This window comes from Diabrotica virgifera, chromosome 1, assembly GCF_917563875.1.
Source record: "Diabrotica virgifera virgifera chromosome 1, PGI_DIABVI_V3a".
Taxonomy (NCBI): Eukaryota; Metazoa; Arthropoda; class Insecta; order Coleoptera; family Chrysomelidae; genus Diabrotica; species Diabrotica virgifera.
Window position 1 is genome coordinate 265,032,546 of NC_065443.1, and position 21,365 is coordinate 265,053,910.

At 31.5% G+C, this 21,365-nt stretch overlaps 1 protein-coding gene across 3 annotated transcripts in view; it reads right to left on the reverse strand.

The window, feature by feature from the left end:
• LOC114344740 (zinc finger RNA-binding protein) overlaps positions 1-21,365 on the reverse strand; it is a 114,849-nt gene that overhangs the window by 86,707 nt on the left and 6,777 nt on the right. The window contains exons 3-5 of one of the 3 annotated variants that reach the window (XM_028295574.2): positions 18,543-18,682; positions 16,118-16,190; positions 3,350-3,500 (exon numbers count right to left, since the gene is read on the reverse strand). In XM_028295574.2, the coding sequence (XP_028151375.1) occupies positions 3,350-3,500; positions 16,118-16,190; positions 18,543-18,682 (364 nt within the window). Of the gene's footprint in view, positions 1-3,349; positions 3,516-16,117; positions 16,191-18,542; positions 18,683-21,365 lie in introns of all 3 variants that reach the window. The other 2 variants (XM_028295566.2, XM_028295580.2) reach the window with 2 other exon arrangements.

The following is a 21,365-nucleotide window of genomic DNA, read 5'->3' on the forward strand; positions in this document are numbered from 1 at the left end:
TATTGGATAGTAAAAAAGTTAGGTACTTTAACAACTAGTCTTTTTCTTCGTCAATACAGGGTGTTTTTAAATAATTATGGCAAACTTTCAAGGGGTAATTCTACATGAAAAAATAATGACAATTTGCTTTATAAAATGTTCGCAAATGCTTCGGTTCCGAGATAGGGAGTGTTGAAATTTTTCTTACAAACTGGCAATTTATTTATTGCTCTAAAACCGGTTAAAATATGCAAATGAAATTTGGTGGGTTTTAAGAGGTAGTTATTGCGCATTTCTTGATATACCTACAAGTAGGAATTTAATATTCATTATTGGCGCGCATACGGGTAATATGATCCTCATGTGCGCCAATGGTGAAAATAAAATTCTTAATTATTGTATGTCAAAAAATGCACAATAACTAACTCTTAAGGTACTAGTACACTTTAGAAGACCAAAAATAATCATTTTTTCCAAGATTTTTTTTCTCAGAACGTTTATTAAAAATGAACATAAACTTTTTTTTACATCTTAATACCTAACTCTTATAAAATACAAATAATAATACATCTTTTTTCATTTATGCACGTACACTAATATTGTAGAGGGCGCAAAAGTCGAGGCCTCGAAAAATGATGGCGGACAGTTAATTTCAGGATTGGGATATATGAATCAAAAAAATCGTACTGCATTTGAAAAAAGAAGGTTTCTTACGTGACAATTTACGACAACTTGATCAAAAAATAAAAAATATATATTTTTTAAACATGAAAAACTGAAGAAAAACGAGAGATTTTTTCACAAAAATTTTACAAATTTCCGTAAAATCTTATTTCTTGAGGAATTTTTCACTGGCGGTGGTAAATTGTCACGTAAGAAACCTTCCTTTTTAAAATGCCATATGATTTTTTCAGATTTTTTAAAAACAGAATGTTAAGAAAACATGAGGCTATAGTTGGGTTTTAATTTCAATATTTTATAAATGTTAGAATATTCCACAGGATGACGCGAACTTTGAGAAAAAATCACAGTTGGATTGGTACACCCGGTATACAATGACAATTTACCTGTCTAGCAACAATATTACTACAGCGAATTTATTAAAGAATAAAGCTAGAACATGTTAAAAAAATCCACTTAAGTGGGAGAACAGGTTTAGGAAATTAGAGACATTAAAAATGATCAATTTTTAAGGTGGTGCGTTAATTTCTTGGAGAAGTGTATTTAAAAAGAAGTAGTCTTAATGGGAAGAATATGGAATCATCATTAACGGCCACTACTTAAATCACCTAAGATACAATACAATACAAAAAGTTTATTTTGCCAAAAAAACAGAATATTACAATATACAACAGAGAATATACAAAACGTTTTTAGACAAAAAAGGATCTTCTCACGATTATAAAACCGATTACAAAAAGTCCACCACAAAGGTAGACCTTTGCGAAAAGACCGCAATGAGAAGTAATATTTAATATAAGACAAAAGAAAAAATTAATAAACTAAACCAAAACTGAACTGTGTTGAAGGAGAAGGGCATTAACAAATCAAATACGATAATATTTATAATATAACTTCTAGACCCAACGAAAAAGTGACAAGGACGAGAAGCCGGACAGTGTGCAGATTCTCGACAGCTGGATAGATGGTAGAAAAATAGTTGTTAATAATTTAATTTAGTTAAGTTGTTCTTGTAATAACATGTTTCTTATATACTTTCTAAATTTAACCAGAGACAAGTTTTTTGTTCTTTTTGACAGCCCGTTCCACATTTTGACAGCTAGATAAAAAAATGATTTTTGGAAAGCCGCAGTTCTGTGACGCGGAAGAAGAAATGTTCCAGTGTTCCGTGTAGTATGTATTCTAGACAAATCTGAAAATTTTTCATTTAAATACGCTGACGATATCGTCATTATCGCTACAGACAAGGAACAACTACAAATAATGATACAATAACTAGACCACGAAGCCAGTAAAGTTGGATTAAATATGAATTACAGCAAAACAAAAGTGATAACCAAGAGGATGAGTTAAGAATCGTAGTTAAACAAAACCAAATAGAGGAAGTGAATGAATACGTACACTTGGGACAAATAATAAAATTGAATAGAGACAACCAAACAGCAGAAATAAAGAGACGAACGAAGTTAGCGTGGGCCTCGTTTGGTAAGCTCAGCTTCATATTGAAGAATAAAAAATACCCTAATATCTAAAAACGAAAATCTACGACCAATGTATTCCTCCGGTCCTTACATATGGATGTCAAACATGGACGTTCACAAAAGCGAATATGGACAGAATTGCGAAAACACAAAGAGCAATGAAAAGACAAATGATCAACGTAAGACTGTCAGATAGAAAAAGGAATTCCTGGGTAAGAAATATCACAAAAGTTAAAGATGCTACTCGTCAAAGAGCTAAACTAAAATGGAAATTCGCCGGTCATGTGATTAGACAAAAAGACGAAAGATGGAATAAAATTATTACAGAGTGAAGACCATGGACATATAAACGAAAGAGAGGAAGACCACAGATGAGATGGGTAGATGACATAAAACACCGAGCAGGCTTAAAATGGATGCACATGGCTCAGGATAGAGAAAGATGGAGGTGCGCAGGGGAGGCCTATGTCCAATATTGGATGTCGCAAGGCTAATAGATAGATAGATAGTCTTAAGAAATCAGAACCATTTAATACAAAATAATGTGAAACAACAAATCGACTCATCCAACGAAGACTGTACAACTCAATTTTTGGCGCTTTTGAGTTACACCCCTGAAAGATTAGATAACTGTGATGCCTTTCAACGAACAAAGTTCTAAGTTAATTTGTTCACGTTTAGGCAACCAATTTTGCACTTAAATATTGTACTAACTTGTATATCTTTACATTATCCAACGAAAACTATCCTATCTCAAAGTTAGTATAGTCTTCCTCGGCATTCCGAACGGAAGCGTCGTTGTCTCATGAGTTAGTATAGTTTTCGCATTTTAAGGTTAAGTAAAGTACGCCTACATGAACAACATTGTTTACGTTATAAAAGTTGTACAGCGTATAAATTTCTATTAAAAATAATACATGTGAATAGAAGGTGTATTTTATAAGTATAAATAAGTATCCAGGATGTACTATCCAGGATTTTCCCGATTTTTTCCAGCGAATACTGTACTAACTCATTCAAAAACCATATAAAGAAAAAAAATTGACATGTTCAAAAGCACAAGTGGAACAATACGGTAAACACAATGGATAAATATAAAAACAATTTAGTAAATAAGAACCCCTGATTTTTTGCATTAATCAAAACTTTATCTTGCTTTATTCGAAAACTTCGCTGCATGAGTCGAAATATTTGCTATTAATAGTTACCTGATTTTGCACACTTCGCAGTAATGCAATTGCTGTGGTTTCGGAGGGGCTTTAGTTCTGCTGACGCCCTTCACACCTACTCCAGCTTTTCTGAAGTTCTGCCAACCTCCTGCTGGTTTTGGAGTAGCATGTTGTGGAACATACATTGTGGCTGGAGAATATAAAACTTATATATTGCTTAATTTAAACTGACATATAAAAGGTGATTCAATGAGAATATATACAGGGTTGGAAATTAAAAAAATGAATATATACAGGGTGTAACAAAAATACAGGTAATAAATTAAATCGCATATTCTGAGACCAAAAATAGTCCGATTGAACCTAACTTATCTTAGTACAAATGTGCACATAAAAAAAGTTACAGCTCTTTGAAGTTAACAAATGAAAATCGATTTTTTTCAATAATCGAAAACCATTAGAGATTTTTTATTGAAAATTGACTTGAAGCATTCTTATGACAGGAACATCTTAAAAAATAATAACAGTGAAATTTGTAGACCCCATAAAAATTTTATGGGGTTTGGTTCTCTTAAACCCCCCCAAACTTTTGTGTATGTTCCAATTAAATTATTATTGTGGTACCATTACTTAAACGCAATGTTTTTAAAACTTTTTTGCCTCTTAGTACTTTTTTGATAAGCCAGTTTTTATCGAGATATTTTGAATATTTGTCAAATCTACCACATATTTGTATATGGTTAAATACGATTAGGGAGACCTGGTAATATGAAAATTTATTTATAATTTACATTTTTAGGCATATTTTGAAACATATTACAAAAGAAGCCACATCTCGATAAAAGATGGCTTAACGAAAAAATACTAAGAGGCAAAAAAGTTTTAACACTATGTTTAACTAATGGTACCACAATAATAGTTTAATTGGAACGTACACTAGCATTTGGGGGGTTTAAAGGAACAAAACCCCCATAAAAATTTTATGTAAACATATTAAAAAAGAAGTCGTACTTCGAGAAAAACTGGCTTATCAAAAAAATACTTTTAGAGGCAAAAGTTTTAGAAACATTGTGTGTAACTAATGGTGCTACCATGATTATTTAACATACACAAAGGCTGAGGGGGGGGGGGGGTGCGCAACCGGGTGTACAAATTTCAGTTATTATTTTAGGGTGTCCTGCCATAAAAATTACACATATCAATTTTCACTAAAAAAATCTCCTAATAGTTTTCGATATATTGAAAGAAATCGATTTTCATTTGGTAACTTCAAAGGGCTGTAACTTTTTTTATGGGTAGATTGGTACTATTAGCATGTAAACAAGTGAAAAAAATTACATCAGTTTCATGTGACAAATATTTTCTTCAAATTAACTTTTAATATAGATATAAATATTAACCCTTTCGTTCAGCGTGTCCTCAATTGAGGACAACATAATATTTAGTGGCATTAATTCTTATTTGTTTGAATCACCCTTTCAGTACATGCAATTACTAGTACATATTTGTGTAAGTATAAAGCATATTAACTAAATACATAAAAGAGTTTAGCAAAAATATTCATTGTATAATGATGAAAAATAATAAATATAAACATAACTTAGATATCAAAATTTTTCAGAGCCACTAACCAAATTTGAAAAACAAATTTTTTTTTTATTTATATTGGCTAAAGATTACAATGTCAACGAAGAAATTAAAAGAAGAATAGTGCTTGCCAATATGCCAAAAGTGTTACTATGGCTTCAGAAGATAGGTGAGTACAAAACTACCTACTAAAGTGCCCGTCTATACATAACTACACAAATTAAAGTGCCTGTCTATAAATCACTAATAAGACCATATTATGTCTGGATCCCGCATAAGAAAAAAAAAGTTGATTAATAGCAAGCTGAAAATTTGTTAATAGCTTAACGGTGTCTAGTCGGACAAACTTTGATATATGGGAACACCGGAACAGGGAAAGTTTTAATGGTGGAACAGGTTAAAAATTTGGAACGTCAGACTACGAAAACATCAGATGTATTTTGTCCGACAGAACTTCCAATTGATTTGTTGCCCTTTCAATAAACTCTCATGTAAAAATCAGACTGGTGTCTATCACCAACTGGGCATTTTAATGAGTGGAACACGAAGAACATGTCAAATGACAGTAATCATGTTGGTTAGTAATAGCAGTCCGATTTTTGCATGATAGTTTAATGAAAGCGTAACAAATCAATTGGAAGTTCTGTCGGACAAAATAGATCTGATGTTTTCGTAGTCTGACGTTCCAAATTTTTAACATGTTCCACAATTATTAAAGCTTCCCCTGTTCCAGTGTTCCAATATATCAAAGTTTGTCCGACTAGACACCCTTAAGCTATTAACAAATTTTCAGCTTGCTATTAATCAACTTTTTTTTGGTACGCGGGATCCAGACCTACCAGTGAGTGCCGTTTAAGAAACCAATTATACAAACTAGCTATGGAGAATGAACCATGGTGCAAAAAGTGCGAAATGGAAGAAGAGACTGTCATACACATATTATGCCATTGCAGTGTGCTAATTGATGTGAGGCAGGAGATCACTGGTCAACTGATGTTTAAATCAGAAGAGATCATAAAACTACCAATAAGAAAACTATTGGCCTTCGTTAAGGACAAAGAACTTATTAGAGTCTAAGGAAAAATCAGGGTATGGTACAAAGGACTTATGACCAAGTGCCAGAAACTAACGAGTCTCACCTGATCTTATAAGAAGAAGAGAAGAAGACCTGGGAGTGCTAGCATATGAAGCAGAAACGTGGTCACTTACACAGAAGGACCAAGAACGGCTTAAACGTTTAGAGTGAAAAATCTTAAATACAGTTGAGTCCCGGGTTCTTTACCCTACTCTGGGCTAATTAGCAAAATACAAGGAAAAGTTATTTACCAGCAATTTTATTGCTGGAATCGAATCTTATTATTGTATGTATTAATAATATAGATATGCAAAGTCCGCAGATAGTGTGCTACTTTTTTTATAAACAAAATGGCGCCCGAAAATCGTGTTTTTTTCAATTTTTGCTCTATAACTCCAAAGATTTTAACTTTAGACCAAAAACACCCAAATAAAAATTCACCGCAATTAAATTCTGCATAGAGACGTGTTTTTTTCGATTTACTTCGACGAAAACTTTCCCCGGAAAAAGCGGGTTTTTCCAACAAAATCTTTAATTTTCAACTAAACTTTTAGATAAGCAGTTGTTAATAAATAATTAAATAACTTGGTAACGTAAAAGCCCTTTCCGTATATATTATAATTCCAGAAGTCTACGGAAATTGAATGAACAGTTTAGCAACAATTAAAATGTTAATTAAAAATTTACGGTCGCTATAATAACGACAATAATTACGATGCATAATAACTATGATTTTTTCATAAAAAGACACTATACCTATCTAATGTACTTTACAGAATTGAAATTGGACTATTTAAGCGGCCTCAGGAATATTTTAAAATTATAAACAATTTTTTGGTTTATAAACAAATAGAATATCTCGAGAAATATTAAACTAAATTAAATTGTGAAAACGGTCTTCGAAAGACAGCGGCAGGACGCTTCTTTTAAAAGAAAAAAAGTTTAATTATGAGGAGTGGTTCCTGAGATACAACCGGTCAAAGTTGACCGGAATTTACGGCACAGATATAAACAATAGGATCATAATTTTCAAACCATCACTTTTTTATTTTTGTCCTCTTTTTCCACACCAATTTTCATATCTTTAAAATCCTCATAACATATATTATTATAATAAAAACTATCGATAATACGTGTGAAAATTGCCAAAAATAGCAAAATTCCAATCAAAAATTAGGTTGGAGAAAATGTAACCCTCAAAGTTCAAAATCGGTATACGTTAACAAAAGGCATTTTCTCGGCTTCCCATGGAGCAATTTCCTTCATTCTTTTTTTGTCCCCTAATAACTCGAGTAGAGCCATCGAACTAATGCATTATTAAATGTCAAACTTGCTTTTGTTTTGTTATAATAGATTAATTTATTTATAAGAACAGAAAATTACATATTTTTTCCAGTTGTAGGCTTTTTTTTAGATAAACTTACTACAAGTGTACCTTTTAAAGTTAAAAACATAAATATTCTCATTTGAAAGCTGTATAATTATTTAAACAATTTTTATTTAAACAAATTAAAATATTGTGTTATAATAAATAAATTAATTTATTATAACAAAACAAAAGCAAGTTTGACATTTAATAATACGTTAGTTCGATGGCTCTACTCGAGTTACTTGGGAACAAAAAAAGAATGAAGGAAATTGCTCCATGGGAAGCCGAGAAAATGCATTTTTTTTAACGTAAACCGATTTTGAATTTGAGGGTTACATTTTCTCCAACCTAATTTTTGATTGGAATTTTGCTATTTTTGGCAATTTTCACACGTATTATCGATAGTTTTTATTATAATAATATATGTTATGAGGATTTTAAATATATAAAAATTGGTCTGGAGAAAGAGGACAAAAATAAAAAGGTGATGGTTTGAAAATTATGATCCTATTGTTTATATCTTTGCCGTAAATTTAGGTAAAGTTTGACCGGTTGTATCTCAGGAACCACTCGTCATAATTAAACGTTTTTTCTTTTAAAAGAAGCGTCCTGCCGCTGTCTTTCGAATACCGTTTTCACAATTTAATTTAGTTTAATATTTCGTGAGATATTCTATTTGTTTATAAGACAAAAAATTGTTTATAATTTTAAAATATTCCTGAGGCCGCTTAAATAGTCCAATTTCAATTCTGTAAAGTACATTAGATAGGTATAGTGTCTTTTTATGAAAAAATCATAGTTATTCTTATGCATCATAATTATCGTCGTTATTATAGCATATTTTTAATTAACATTTCAATTGTTGCTAAACTGTTTATTCAATTTCCATCGGCTTCTGGAATTATAATATATATGGAAAGGGCTTTTACGTTACCAAGTTATTTAATTGAATGGTGGGCTACAACAACGTTGTAAGCGACAGATTGGGTCAAAGTGAGGTTTTAATGCAATATTATTGTATATCCAATGACCAATGCGAGCATCTTTCAATCAGGCTAAAAACATTTTACCTTCCCCGAGTTTTTCGTACCGCAATATTGGTATCCGTATTGTCATAAATGACTTGGTCAATAAGTTTTTTCCATCTCCTGCATAATCTTAATTCTGTTGCTTACAACATTGTTGTAGCCCACCATTCAATTATTGATTAACAACTACTTATCTAAAAGTTTAGTTGAAAATTAAAGATTTTGTTGGAAAAAAACCGCTTTTGCCGGGGAAAGTTTTCGTCGAAGTAAATCGGAAAAAACACGTCTCTATGCAGAATTTAATTGCGGTGAATCTTTATTTGAGTATTTTTGGTCTAAAGTTAAAATCTTTGGAGTTATAGAGCAAAAATTGAAAAAACACGATTTTCGGGCGCCATTTTGTTTATAAAAAAAGTAGCACACTATCTGCGGACTTTGCAAATCTATATTATTAATATATACAATCATAAGATTCGATTCCAGCAATAAAATTGCTGGTAAATAACTTTTCCCAAAAATGGCCTATTCTCCGATAATCAGCCCAGACTACCCGTGCATCATCATTTAAAGCATACGAAATAAGTCGGAAATTTACTAAATGCAACAGTAAGTGACAGAAAGTGGGTATCATTCCGATCACGGATTATAGTATAAAATTTGACGTTATCAAATAAATAGAATGTCAAATTTAAGTTTTGCTTTAACATTTTGGTGCATAATTACTTACAGCTACATTTGAAGTAGCTTAATAAATTCTTTTATTATCATTGATTAATAAATAAATAAACAATTTATAAAAAAAATCGAAAACGTATTTTTTTTTGTTTTTTTATTCTCTTTGGCGGAACATTAAACACAAGCATTCCTTAAATGTGTCAACAATGAAGTTATTTGTACGTTGTCAAAATTTATCGTAAAATAACATAAACTTATCATAAAATTTCTAACTCCAATATAAAATTAGTTGTGAAAACAACTGTTTGTATACTATGAAAAAGTTCAAAATGCAAAAATTCGACAAAATAACAGCAAAAAATTCAACAAACTGACAGCCACAAAAGTAAACAAATCAAAACGTCAGAAATTGTACTTAAAATATGTGAAAACATCCCCAATCGTCTTTCTTTGTACCTATCTATTTTCAATGCACTGAGTCTAGATTGTTCATAAAAATAAATATACAGGGTGTCCAGAAACTCTACCGACAAACGAAGACGGGAGATTCCTCAGATAATTTTAAGACAATTTAACCCAATTCACCTAGTCCGAAAATGCTTCCTAAGGGAGCTAGAGCTCTTTAAAGATGGCGCCATGTAATTAGTTTTTCTTAAATACCTCCAGAACGCTTTTATTTAGAAAAACGAAAATTTGTATACGTATTTACTTTCCTGAAATGAATCGATTCCATCCATTGCGAATTTCTAGTACCGGTCATAGGCGTCCGTTTTGGGTAGAGTAACGATTATTTTATCGCATAACTTTTTTGTCTTCAAGTTTTAAGCATTTTGAAAAAAAAAAGTTAAAAAAAACCGATGTATTTTACCAACTTAAAGCAAGAGTAACTTTTAGTACTCGAATATCTCATAATTGAATAATCTAGTGTCAAAAATACTTAAAAATTAAAGACAATAAAGTTATGCTATAAAATAACTGTTGACCTACCCAAAACGGACGCCTATGACCGATACTAGAAATTAGCCACTAATGAAATCGATTAATCTCTGGAATATAAATAAATGTACCAGTTTTCATCTTTCTAAATAGTTTTTTTTTATTTTTTTTTTTAAATTCAAGGAACGAAAAATTTTCAAATCGATTTTTCTAGAAAACGGTGTATCCTATCGACTTAAACTAAGAGTACCTTTTAGTACTAGAATAACTCACAATTTAATAATTCAGAGTCAAAAATGCTTAAAAATTAAAGACAAAAAGTTAGGCGATAAAATATCCGTTGCTCTACCCAAAACGGACGCCTATGACCTGTACTAGAAATTCGCAATGGATGGAATCGATTCATTTCTGGAAAGTAAATATGTATACCAATTTTCGTTTTTCTAAATAGAACCGTTCTGGAGGTATTTAAGAAAAACTAATTACATGACGCCATCTTCAAAGAGCTCTAGCTCCCTTAGGAAGCATTTTCGGACTAGGTGAATTGGGTTAAATTGTCTTAAAATTATCTGAGGAATCTCCCGTCTTTGTTTGTCGGTAGAGTTTCTGGACACCCTGTATATATATAATCCGGTGCTCTTCTACCGTGAGGTGTCATAAAAATAACATATGTGTTTTTTCTTAATAACAGGCGGCAGCTGGTTTGTCATTACTTTCATGCGTGGAAGAGAATGATGCTAGATAAAAAGTATGTGTTTTATCTCGCCAGGTATTAATGAAGAACGGGTAAAGATTCGCGGACTCAACTGTATATGGAAGAATAAATTAGCAAGATTTGTACCATAGCCGTTGCAAATTTAAGTTGTATAGAATATTCAGGGAATCTGACGTAAAATTCATTTAGGTAGCACGCCCTAGGGTAAGAACAGAAAAAGTATGTCGCGGTCGATATCCATGTAAAACAAACACATTGTAGTGAATGGAAGAGAACAGAGCAGTTAAGTCGCGGTGGAGGTTTAGCGCGATGCCATCCAGGAGGTTTACGTCGATGCTTTTGAAAATAAAATGAGTTTGTTTTACATGGATGTCTACTGCGCGGCCTACAAGGATGCTTCCCTGTGATTGGTCCGTTCGAAGCCAAGTTGTCATTACCTGCGCTATCTGAGTTGATACTTTGTATATAATCCCTTTTTGTATTCAGTTAATTTTTGAATTTCAAAAGTAATTAAATTCAGTAAATTTTTGAAATATGAAGGAGCATCCGATTATTTACAGCTGACATTTCATCACTATCATCACTTGACTGACACAACATCGCAAAAGCACAGTCTTTTGTCATTCAAATTTCATTAAACTACTTCACTAGATAGTGGTTCTAGCTCGACTGACAGCGCAGGTGATCTCCTTGCTATGTGCTGTCGACATCGACCGCGACTTAACTAGTGGCATCCACCGCGACCTACACCTCCACCTCGACCCACTTGTTCTGTTCTTACCCTTAATTAGATAGATAGGCCATGTAATCAGCTGAAATGAAGGTGCAACAGTCAGAAAAGGTTTTGATTGAAGAGGGCCGATGCATGGGCCAGAGGAAGACTGAGATTCATGTATCAAGACAACTTAGACAATGATTTAAAATCTATTAGAGCTAGATCATGGAGAAGAGTTGCCAGAGACAGGGGCGAATGAATGCTTGTTCTGAAAAAGGCTTTGGCTCACAATGAGTTGTGATGTCTCTAATGATGATGACTAAGTTTATATTAAGAATCAAGTTGATAAATAAAAAAATTGCAAAAAAAATTAGTTAAAATAATTAAAAACATTTAATAACATTTTGTTATTCCAAACCACAATTCTAAAAAAATTGGTATCACAATTAAGAAAAATTAATCAAGTAATGAATATTTTTAATAGTACATATAAACAGAAAGTGTGTCCAAATGTATCCAAATATTTAAATTTGTACAAAAGCTATAACCTACAATAAAACTTATACACATGCTCATTCCTTTATCTAACTTCCCATCGTTAAATAATATTACCATTACCAAGTGATTATTCATTGACCCCTGCTAATTTTTTCGTAAAGCATTAAAATAACATTCTAAATAAAAATTAAGATACTACAACATTAAAAGTTACAATTTATATACACAATATGCATGCCTAAAATTGAATTCTACATCAAATAAGGTACTGTAGTACAGTGAAAGTGAATCAAACAAACATTTTTTTAATGTTGCTTAAATGCCTCAACAAACAAGGTCATTGGCATGGTGTAAATTGTTATTAATTGTTGTTATTTAGTAAAGTCGACTTTACAAAGACTTCATTGACTTTACAATGGGACGCTAATTGTATCCGAACATCCACAGTCCCTCCAGTAAGTACCAATGCAATACATTTAATATGGAAAGATTAATAAGAAATTGATAATATGAAAAATATGGAAATAATATTACATAAATAGATAATTCAAATTACAATAATTATAAATTATGACATTGAAAGTTATTGTTAAAATTGTAATTGTAAAAAAAAATGTAGAAAAGTGCAAAATTTTGCTGATATTCAATGATTATTTGTATACTAGTGATGTTGAAAAAGTAACTATTCGTTACAAATTACCGTTACTTACGAATACCGAAAGTAACGATTACTATTCAGAGAGGTAAATCGTTACTTTGATTACTCTGATTACTTCGTACCAATCGTATCAGAGCGAGTAACTATTTTGAGTATTGTATCTGCAATCAGTTGATATCGGAGTCAGACTGGTATTCCACGAGTGTTCGGTATCAGTACAGTTAACTGCAATTTTATCTATCAAGGGCGAAAGCTATGACGAGTTTTACAGGATTACAGGGCGCTGAGAAGTAGCTGAAATAGAGGGAGGTATTGTCCAAGTAAAAAATACTGTAGAATAGCTTTAAGCCGGTGAAATATGATATTCTTCAAATATAGATGTTAGGTCAAACGTTTAAGAAGCGGCCCTTTGTGAAAGCATCTGTGTTTTTACGGCCAGACCTCCCGCATATCTATTCACAAGTTTCGTGCAAAACATTAGTTTTAGTTCGGTAGCCTAGCAGTGTATTAGTACTGGAGTGTACGTGTGTTAAGTGATACGAGTGTTTTGTTTGCTGTAATTATTTTGAATATTGGTTTAGTATTTCGTTTAGAGAGTGTCAAGTGTTGATTATTGTAATTTAATTAATGTGAATAGTGATGTGGCGCCCGTGGGATAATGTAAATATCGCGTACGATAACGCTGATATTGTAGAAATTGCCAGTGCTAGTGTGAATGTAATTACTAAAAAAAGAGATCGTAAAGAAGATTCGAATGCATTTAAATGCAGAAACACAGCAAGTATGTTTGAATGTATACAAAAATCTACGTACGAAATTCGGCTTCGATGAAACACTATTGGCACAAGCCACCTCTGATTTAACAGAAATTCCACTTTCTACTGTATATAAAATAGTTAAAAATGAACCCTATCATCGCAAGAAACGATGTGACTACAAATTTTCAAGACCTTTAAATCCTTCACTTGTAAAACTATTGAAAACCACAATATACGACTGCTACAAAAGCAATGAAATACCTACAATAGAAATAATAAGAAAGAAATTGGAAACATCCGGTCGAAATATGAACTGCTGTGAGAAAACTCTTCAAAATTGGATAAAAAAAATGGGCTTTAAGTTCAAAAAAATAAATAAACGTCAAGCAATTATGGAAAGACAAAGAATAGTCAACAGACGTAATATGTACCTAGAAGAAATTACTAAATATAGGCAAGAAAATAGGAGAATTTATTATTTAGATGAAACTTGGTATAATACCCACGATACAGTAAAGAAAGGATGGACAGATGGTTCAAGCATGTGCATACCAGAAATGCCTGCAAATAAAGGCTCGCGACTAATTATTGTACATTGCGGAGGAAGTGAGGGATGGGTTCCGAATGCTTTAAAATTATGTGGGAAGAAAATGGAAGATTGTAACGTTGACTACCACAAGAATATGGAAGCTGACATTTTTGAAGATTGTTTGAAAACTCGCTGATTCCAAACTTGGAGAAAAACAGCGTAATAGTGCTTGACAACGCTTCCTATCATTCCCGACAACTCACTAAAATACCAAATACATCTTCAAAGAAAGCTGACCTGCAAAATTTTTTAATGGAAAATGATTTGTATTTCGAAGATTTTTACACAAAAAAACAACTTATTGAAGTTCTACACACGAAGCAATTTAGAAAATATACGCTCTAGAGAGTATTGCCAAAAAGCATGGACACACTATATTGAGACTTCCCCCCTATTTTGTGTTTTCAATCCTATTGAGTTAATTTGGGGACAATTAAAACCAAGTATAAGGCGTTCAAATAAATTTCCTAAATTTGACAAAAAGGTAATTGAGATAATTAAAAAAGAAGTAGCCAATATTACCAAAGTAGACTGGCAGAAAAGAATCGCCAAAGTGATCAAAGTGGAAGAATATTATAAGAAGATTGGGCACTTCCACATTAATGGTGGAAATAAATTTATTATTGAATTGGGCGATGATAGTGACGAAGAAAATACGGACAAAGGAAAAAATGAGTTAAGTGTATTATCAGTATTTTAATTGTTGTGTTGTGCAATTCATTTTCCAAGCATAAGTGTGCTAATGAAAAGACTCGGTTAAAAAAATATTTTTAGATTTTGTATTTTTAATAAAAAAAAAGAGCGGGGACATGCTTGCATTTTGTGCTGAATTTTAAAAGTTTTGAACTGTATACCTAAAGTAATTTTAGATCTAACTGTGTTTTTATAAAGTTCTTTTAGTATCAGTAATTCTAACAATAACAAGATTAATTATAAAAGCTATTCTACATCAGTTATTAATGCAAGCACGCGGTAAGAGGGAGGTCCCTGTGAGGTTAAATGTTATTAAAAAATTGATAAAATTAATTTTAACACATACAATATTATGTCCTGCTTTAACGGTATTTACCTAAGTATAAATAAATATTTTTAACTACATATTTAATTACCAGAAAACACCAGCTGCCGGCCTAATATTAAAGAAGAACAACCCAAAGAAAGCTACAAATCTTACCTATTACACTATATAGATTGCTTGAACTATATATCATTTAACAAAGCTTGCACTCAGAACAGATGTCTATAAGATTTGTCGAGGAAGATAATTCATAGAATTTTACAGATGTTAGTTCCTTTGAAAATAAAAATGCACACACATTAGATTTTAATAATAAATACACACTATTCTTATCAGGCCTAGAAAAAGAAATAGCTTAGATTGACAGGAAAATATGTAGAAATGATAATATTTCTAGACTATGATCATCAACTTTAATTTTACATGTAGGTATGGCATTGTTTTTATTAGACCAGGGCATTTAACACTAAAAACACAGGAATAAATCTATTTTTAAATATAGTAGGTACATAGAGACTTGCAACTTTTTGCATTGTATTTAGGAATAGGATTATGTCTGGAAAAAAGTCTACAATAGAAAAATAGGTGAAAATGCATTATTACATTTTAAAGAGTAGAAAATGCATCAAAAAAAGCATAAACATGTTAAAATCAGTATATTAAGGCCAGATTTTCTTATTTCGGGGTATTTGGGGTTACTGAACACGAATATTCAATCAGAACCGACCTCCTGGGTGCCCAGGGTTACTGCTAAAGTATGTCATCTAGAGTTTCGAGGGTTTGTTTTTGGCACTTAATTGATGCAAACAGATTACTCGAGATTACTGATATTGTGGAGCAGCAATGACAGAACAATTACATATCATTTAATTTTTATCCATTAAATAGATTGGTGAAGGTTGTTGTTATATCGGATCTTATACTTATACGAAATACTGAGAAATGCGATTCTCGATATGATTACCGCTCCTCAAATACAAAGGTAATCAAAGTAACGAATACTGTAAATGATTACTTTATACAAAAGTAACAATTTGTAACGAATACTCGAAAGTAACTATAATCAACATCACTATTGTATATAATGCATGTTTGATTCACTAAAATACCAAATGTGTGACTCCTTTACACTGATTTTATTGAAAAAAGCATAAATACAAAAGCTTAACATTGTGGTAATTCTTACTTTTCGGTTGAGTCGTCACTTGAGGAGCTGCTACTACTGTTGTCTGTGTTACTGGCTGAACATAGGAGGTAGCCTGACAATCAACAAATTAAAATTTATTTAGATCTAGAAAGAAATCGTGTATTTAAGAAATGTTAAAACAATCATTTATGGGGGCTTTACTTTGCTGATAGTTCTACTTTGTCTTCTAGTTTTTACCTATCAATTATCTGCTGTTTGCAGATAATTCCTTCCAGGTGACTTCCCTATGAAATTCTGTATCATTTGCGTTTTCACTCCAATTCTTTGTTCTAATGTGCCTACAGATTTTTTTTTCCTTTGTTATCAGTCAGATCCAGTGTTGTTTGCCCCGGCGGGCGAACTTTCGACACCAAATTGTGTTTGTACCTGAGTAATCGAAGGGTCAAATTTTATTTCAGGAAATTTCGACACCGCAGAGCAGGTAATATAAGCAGGTAACCTGTTGCAATGAAAATTTTGTGTTTTTAAACCATTCTGAATTTAACATAATTGTATTTTCATGGGAAACAAATATTCGTTTGTTGTATAAATTAAAAAAACTTTGTATATGGATGGTATATTTTTATACAGTACCCACCAACATTTTTCTCCAATTATTTACTATACATGGCTTGGAAAACGGACATTATTTTCCTTTAGCATACTGTTTGTTAAATGACAAATTGTCAATGACATAGAAACATTTATTCTCTTTATTAAAGTCTAAGATTTTTGAAACATTTCAATTATTAGTCGAGCCAACTGAAACATTTGTGGACTTTGAAAAAGCAATTCATGGTGTTCTATTATATGTATATGTGGCTCAATGTAAAAATTAGCCGATGCCGTTTTCACTTACATCAAAACTGGTTTAAAAAATTTCAATCTTTGGGTTTGGTACAAAAATAAGGATACAAATTCAGAAATTGGAAAATGGTTAAGGCATACGTTTGGTTTAATTTATTTAAGTCCAGTGCAAGTTGAAGAATGCTGGAATGCTATTTACTGGAAAATTACATAATCGATAGCACTCTATTTAAACCACAGATATGGTCTAATCAGAATTCATCTATTGCGAGGACCCCGAATGCCTGTGAATACTTTCATTAGAGATTGAATTCGTCTTTTTATTCAACGCATCCTTCTATTTTTATTGAAAAGTTAAAAGAATTTCAAGTAGATACTTAGGTATGTCAAAATAAATAGTTTACAAATACCAGCAAAAATTAAAGATGCTACAGTTAAGGCTAAATTGGAATTTTTGGAGAAAATAGTGGACAAATTAGGATCCCAACAAATACGTAGGTTAGATTTTATAAAAGCTATATCTTATCATTCTTATAATAGCAAATAAATCATTTTATACATAACACTAAAATGTACAAAAATTACTAGTTGTATTATACTCAGATATTATTACAGTTGCAAAGAAATAAAATGTGTATTATTTTTATTAAAATAAATAAATAAATTAATTATGGTATTTTATTTCTGCCGCAGCTATATTTATTTGGTGTCGAATATTCCTGTAAGATAAATCCGACCTTTGGGGCTGGTGTAGAAAATTGCCATTAAATTTTAGTCGCTACCTGCTTGGTGTCGAAAGTTCCTACCCCGTTTGCCCCTGTGTTAATTTAATAACTTAAATGAAAAGTACTAAATGTTCACATACTATGTTGCATTTAAAGCCGGCTTTACATTTACCAGTACTCGGATCTGAGTTTTTGCTGAGGATTTGCTAGTTACGGATACAAGTAACGATCAAAGTAGAATGCAAACTGAGTAGCAATACGAAAGAACGTGTAAATTACAAATAGAAAATGGAGGAACTCAGATTTTCTGGAGAACAGATGGAACAGTTTATTGATCTTTACCATTTGAATGTTGGTGGAATGTTGAACTCATGAAGTATTCTGATATCAACAAAAGAAATAATGCATATTATGAAGCTATGAATATGGCATATCCACAGATCAAGTAAAGAAAGAGTAAAATTTTTAAAATCATTTCTACAAGGCTTCATTGCCAAATATATGATGCTCTTCTAAATATTACTTTACTCAAATGTTTCTCTTTTTCTTCATTCTTTTATCTTTATTTTTCTCCTTTAAAATGTTAATACGACAACAGCTCGTTTCTTTCTTGAAGGAGAAATTTTTGGATTGTCCAAACTACTTTAATCCCTCGTAGTCAATGTAATGTAAACGTTCACAGCTCTACTCATAACTCAGATCTGAGTACTCGTAAATGTAAAGCCGGCTTAACAATACAAGAAATAATTATTATATAGTCATCTAATGGTTTATTTGTATCTCACATCTATTAAGTTGGTTAACAGTTCAAAATTTACTCTATATTATCTACAGATTTGTTAAATTAAATTAAAGTAAAAAACTGGATGTCTACTAAATGCATGAGAACTTACCGAAACTTGGACAGTTTGTGGTTGTGTAGTTCTTTGAGTGCTGTATGTTGTGGCATATGTAGCAGGCTTGGCAGCTGCTGCTGCAGCTACAGCAGCACTTTGATCATATCCAGTAGTATAGCCTGCGGCAGCTGTCTGACCTGATTAACAAGTTTTGTAAAGTAAAAACAGTTACTTTTACAATTATGTCATTATACTACAATATAAGAGTACACAATAGTTTATGGAAAAAAATTAGCAGGGTGCAAGCTAATAGTAATATAACCAGAAAATATGTATAATTGTGCTGTTTAAAGATTAGAGATCTGTAGAAAGATACATTTTATTTTATGTTAATTAAAGGTATACAGGGTGTCACAAAAGTAGCGGAACAGTCGAATATTTCGTGAAATGAACATTGGATCGAAAAACTGAAAAGTACAGGGTTATTCACTATATTTTGACCCCCCTGTAAACTGCTTTATTTACAGAATTAGAAAAAAATGTAGTTATTCGATTTTTAAATTATGATTTTTTGACATATACAGTGATGAGCGCACTAATAACCGGCAAAATAGCGCAAAAGATGGAAAACATATTAAATTGTGAGATAAAAAGAAATAAAACTAGTAGAGGTGTTAAAATTACAGATAGTAACAGATACATTGACATTATATTGATTGTTTCCCACCTTTAGACCTTTCAGAAGAGTAGTCAACTAAAACTGTCACTGTGACAGTGGCATTTCTCAAACTCGTCCGATACGTCTAAAGGTGGGAAACAATCAATATAATGTCAATTTTTAAGTTACTATCGCTAAATTTAACGCCTCTACCGACTTCATCCCTTTTTATCTCACAACTTAATATGTTTTCGATCTTTTGCGTTATATGGCCGGTTATTAGTGCACTTATCACTGTATATTATACTAGTGACATCCATCCAGGCGTGATGACGTATTCGACTATTTTTTTTTAATGAGAATAGGGGTCATGTAATACCTCATTCCAAAGGTTATTAAATTCTCTATTCAGTAATATAAACATTAAGATAATTATTTATACAGTAATTGACACAAAAAGAAGAATGTATGTAATTTATTTAATTCAAAATTTAATATATTTGTGAACGATATATCAGAATGTTTTAGAAATTGCGATTTCCTGATGTTTGCAGATGATTTGAAATTATTTAAATCCGTAGATTCAAATGTTGATGTAACATTAATTCAAGAAGATTTAGACTGGTTGAGCATTTGGTGTGAGAATAATATTTTGCATTTAAATGTTGCTAAATGCTGTTATATAAGCTTTTTTAGGGGTAATAAAAATATGATACTTCTTACACAATTAATGAAAATGAATTGTCTTATGTTACAACAATAAAAGACTTAGGAGTCACATTTGATGAGCAGTTGCGTTTTGTGCAACATATAAATACTGTAACAGTAAATGCATCAAAATCTTTGGGCGTTATCATTCGCAACTGTCTGAGACTATCTGTGGGGGCTTTAAGAACGGTATATTATGCTTTGGTTGTATCTAAAGTGGAATATGCATCTATTGTATGGTCTCCACAATACCAAGTTCATTCTACTACGTTGGAGAGATTGCAGAATAAATTTTTGAGATATTGTGCATACAAATTAAACATACGCATTACTAATCATGATTATACCTATATTTTAAAAACACTCAACATGAATTTATTAAAAACTCGATGAGATAACTCTGATTTGGTATTTGTGTTTAAATTAATAAATGGTTTAATTTGTTGTTCTGAACTTCTCTCCAATCTATTAATTTATATGTTCCCTCCAGGAGTCTCGGACATGTTGATTTGTTTTATATACCTTTTCATCGAACAAACTATGGTATGCATTCGCCCATTGAGCGAACACTAAAAATTATAAACGAGAATAACTTGGAAATGTTTGGTGTCTCCTTGGCTGCTTTTAAGAATCGGATTAAATAGCTTGACAGGTACTTTTTGTTTATTTGAACTGATTTGTGTAATAGATGTAATATGTGTAATGGATAACTATTAATATTTCGTTTTTGTTTAATATGTAATTAAGATTTATTTTACTCTAGTTAAGTAGATATTACATAGATTGATTTTATACTGTATGTGTTGTAATGGGGGTAATCCCGTATATAAATAAATAAATAAATAAAATATCTTCTGCTGCTGTTAGTATACAGAAATAAAAGTTTATTCCACAAATAAACATTGTTTTTTGCTTAAATTCAATGTTCAAACTGCCAAGAGGCAGATGGGTGGTAGCTGTAATATTGAATTTAAGTAATGTTTATTTGTTCAATAAACATTTATTTCTGTTTTCTGACAGCAGTAGAATGTATTTTGAAATAAATAAATTACATACATTCTTCTTTTTGTGTCAATTACTTTAACTTAAAAAAATTTTTTGGACACCCTGTATAAATAATTATCTTAATGTTTATATTACTGAATAGAGAATTGAATAACCTTTCAAATGAGCTAGCTCACGACCCCTATTCTCATTTAAAAAATAGTCGATTGCGTCATCACGCCCAGATGGATGACATCACTAGTATGATATATATGTCAAAAAATCATAATTTAAAAATCAAATAACTTGTATTTTACATTTTTTTCTAATTCTGTAAATAAAGCAGTTTACAGGGGGGTCAAAATATAGTGAATAACCCTGTACATGTTCAATATGTAATTTTTAAAAATCATTCGAATGACACCAAACATGACCCCCCACTCCAACCCCTGGAGGTGGGATGGGGGGTAACTTTAAAATCTTAAATGGAAACCTTCAGTTTTTATTGCAGATTTGGATTCCTTACGTAA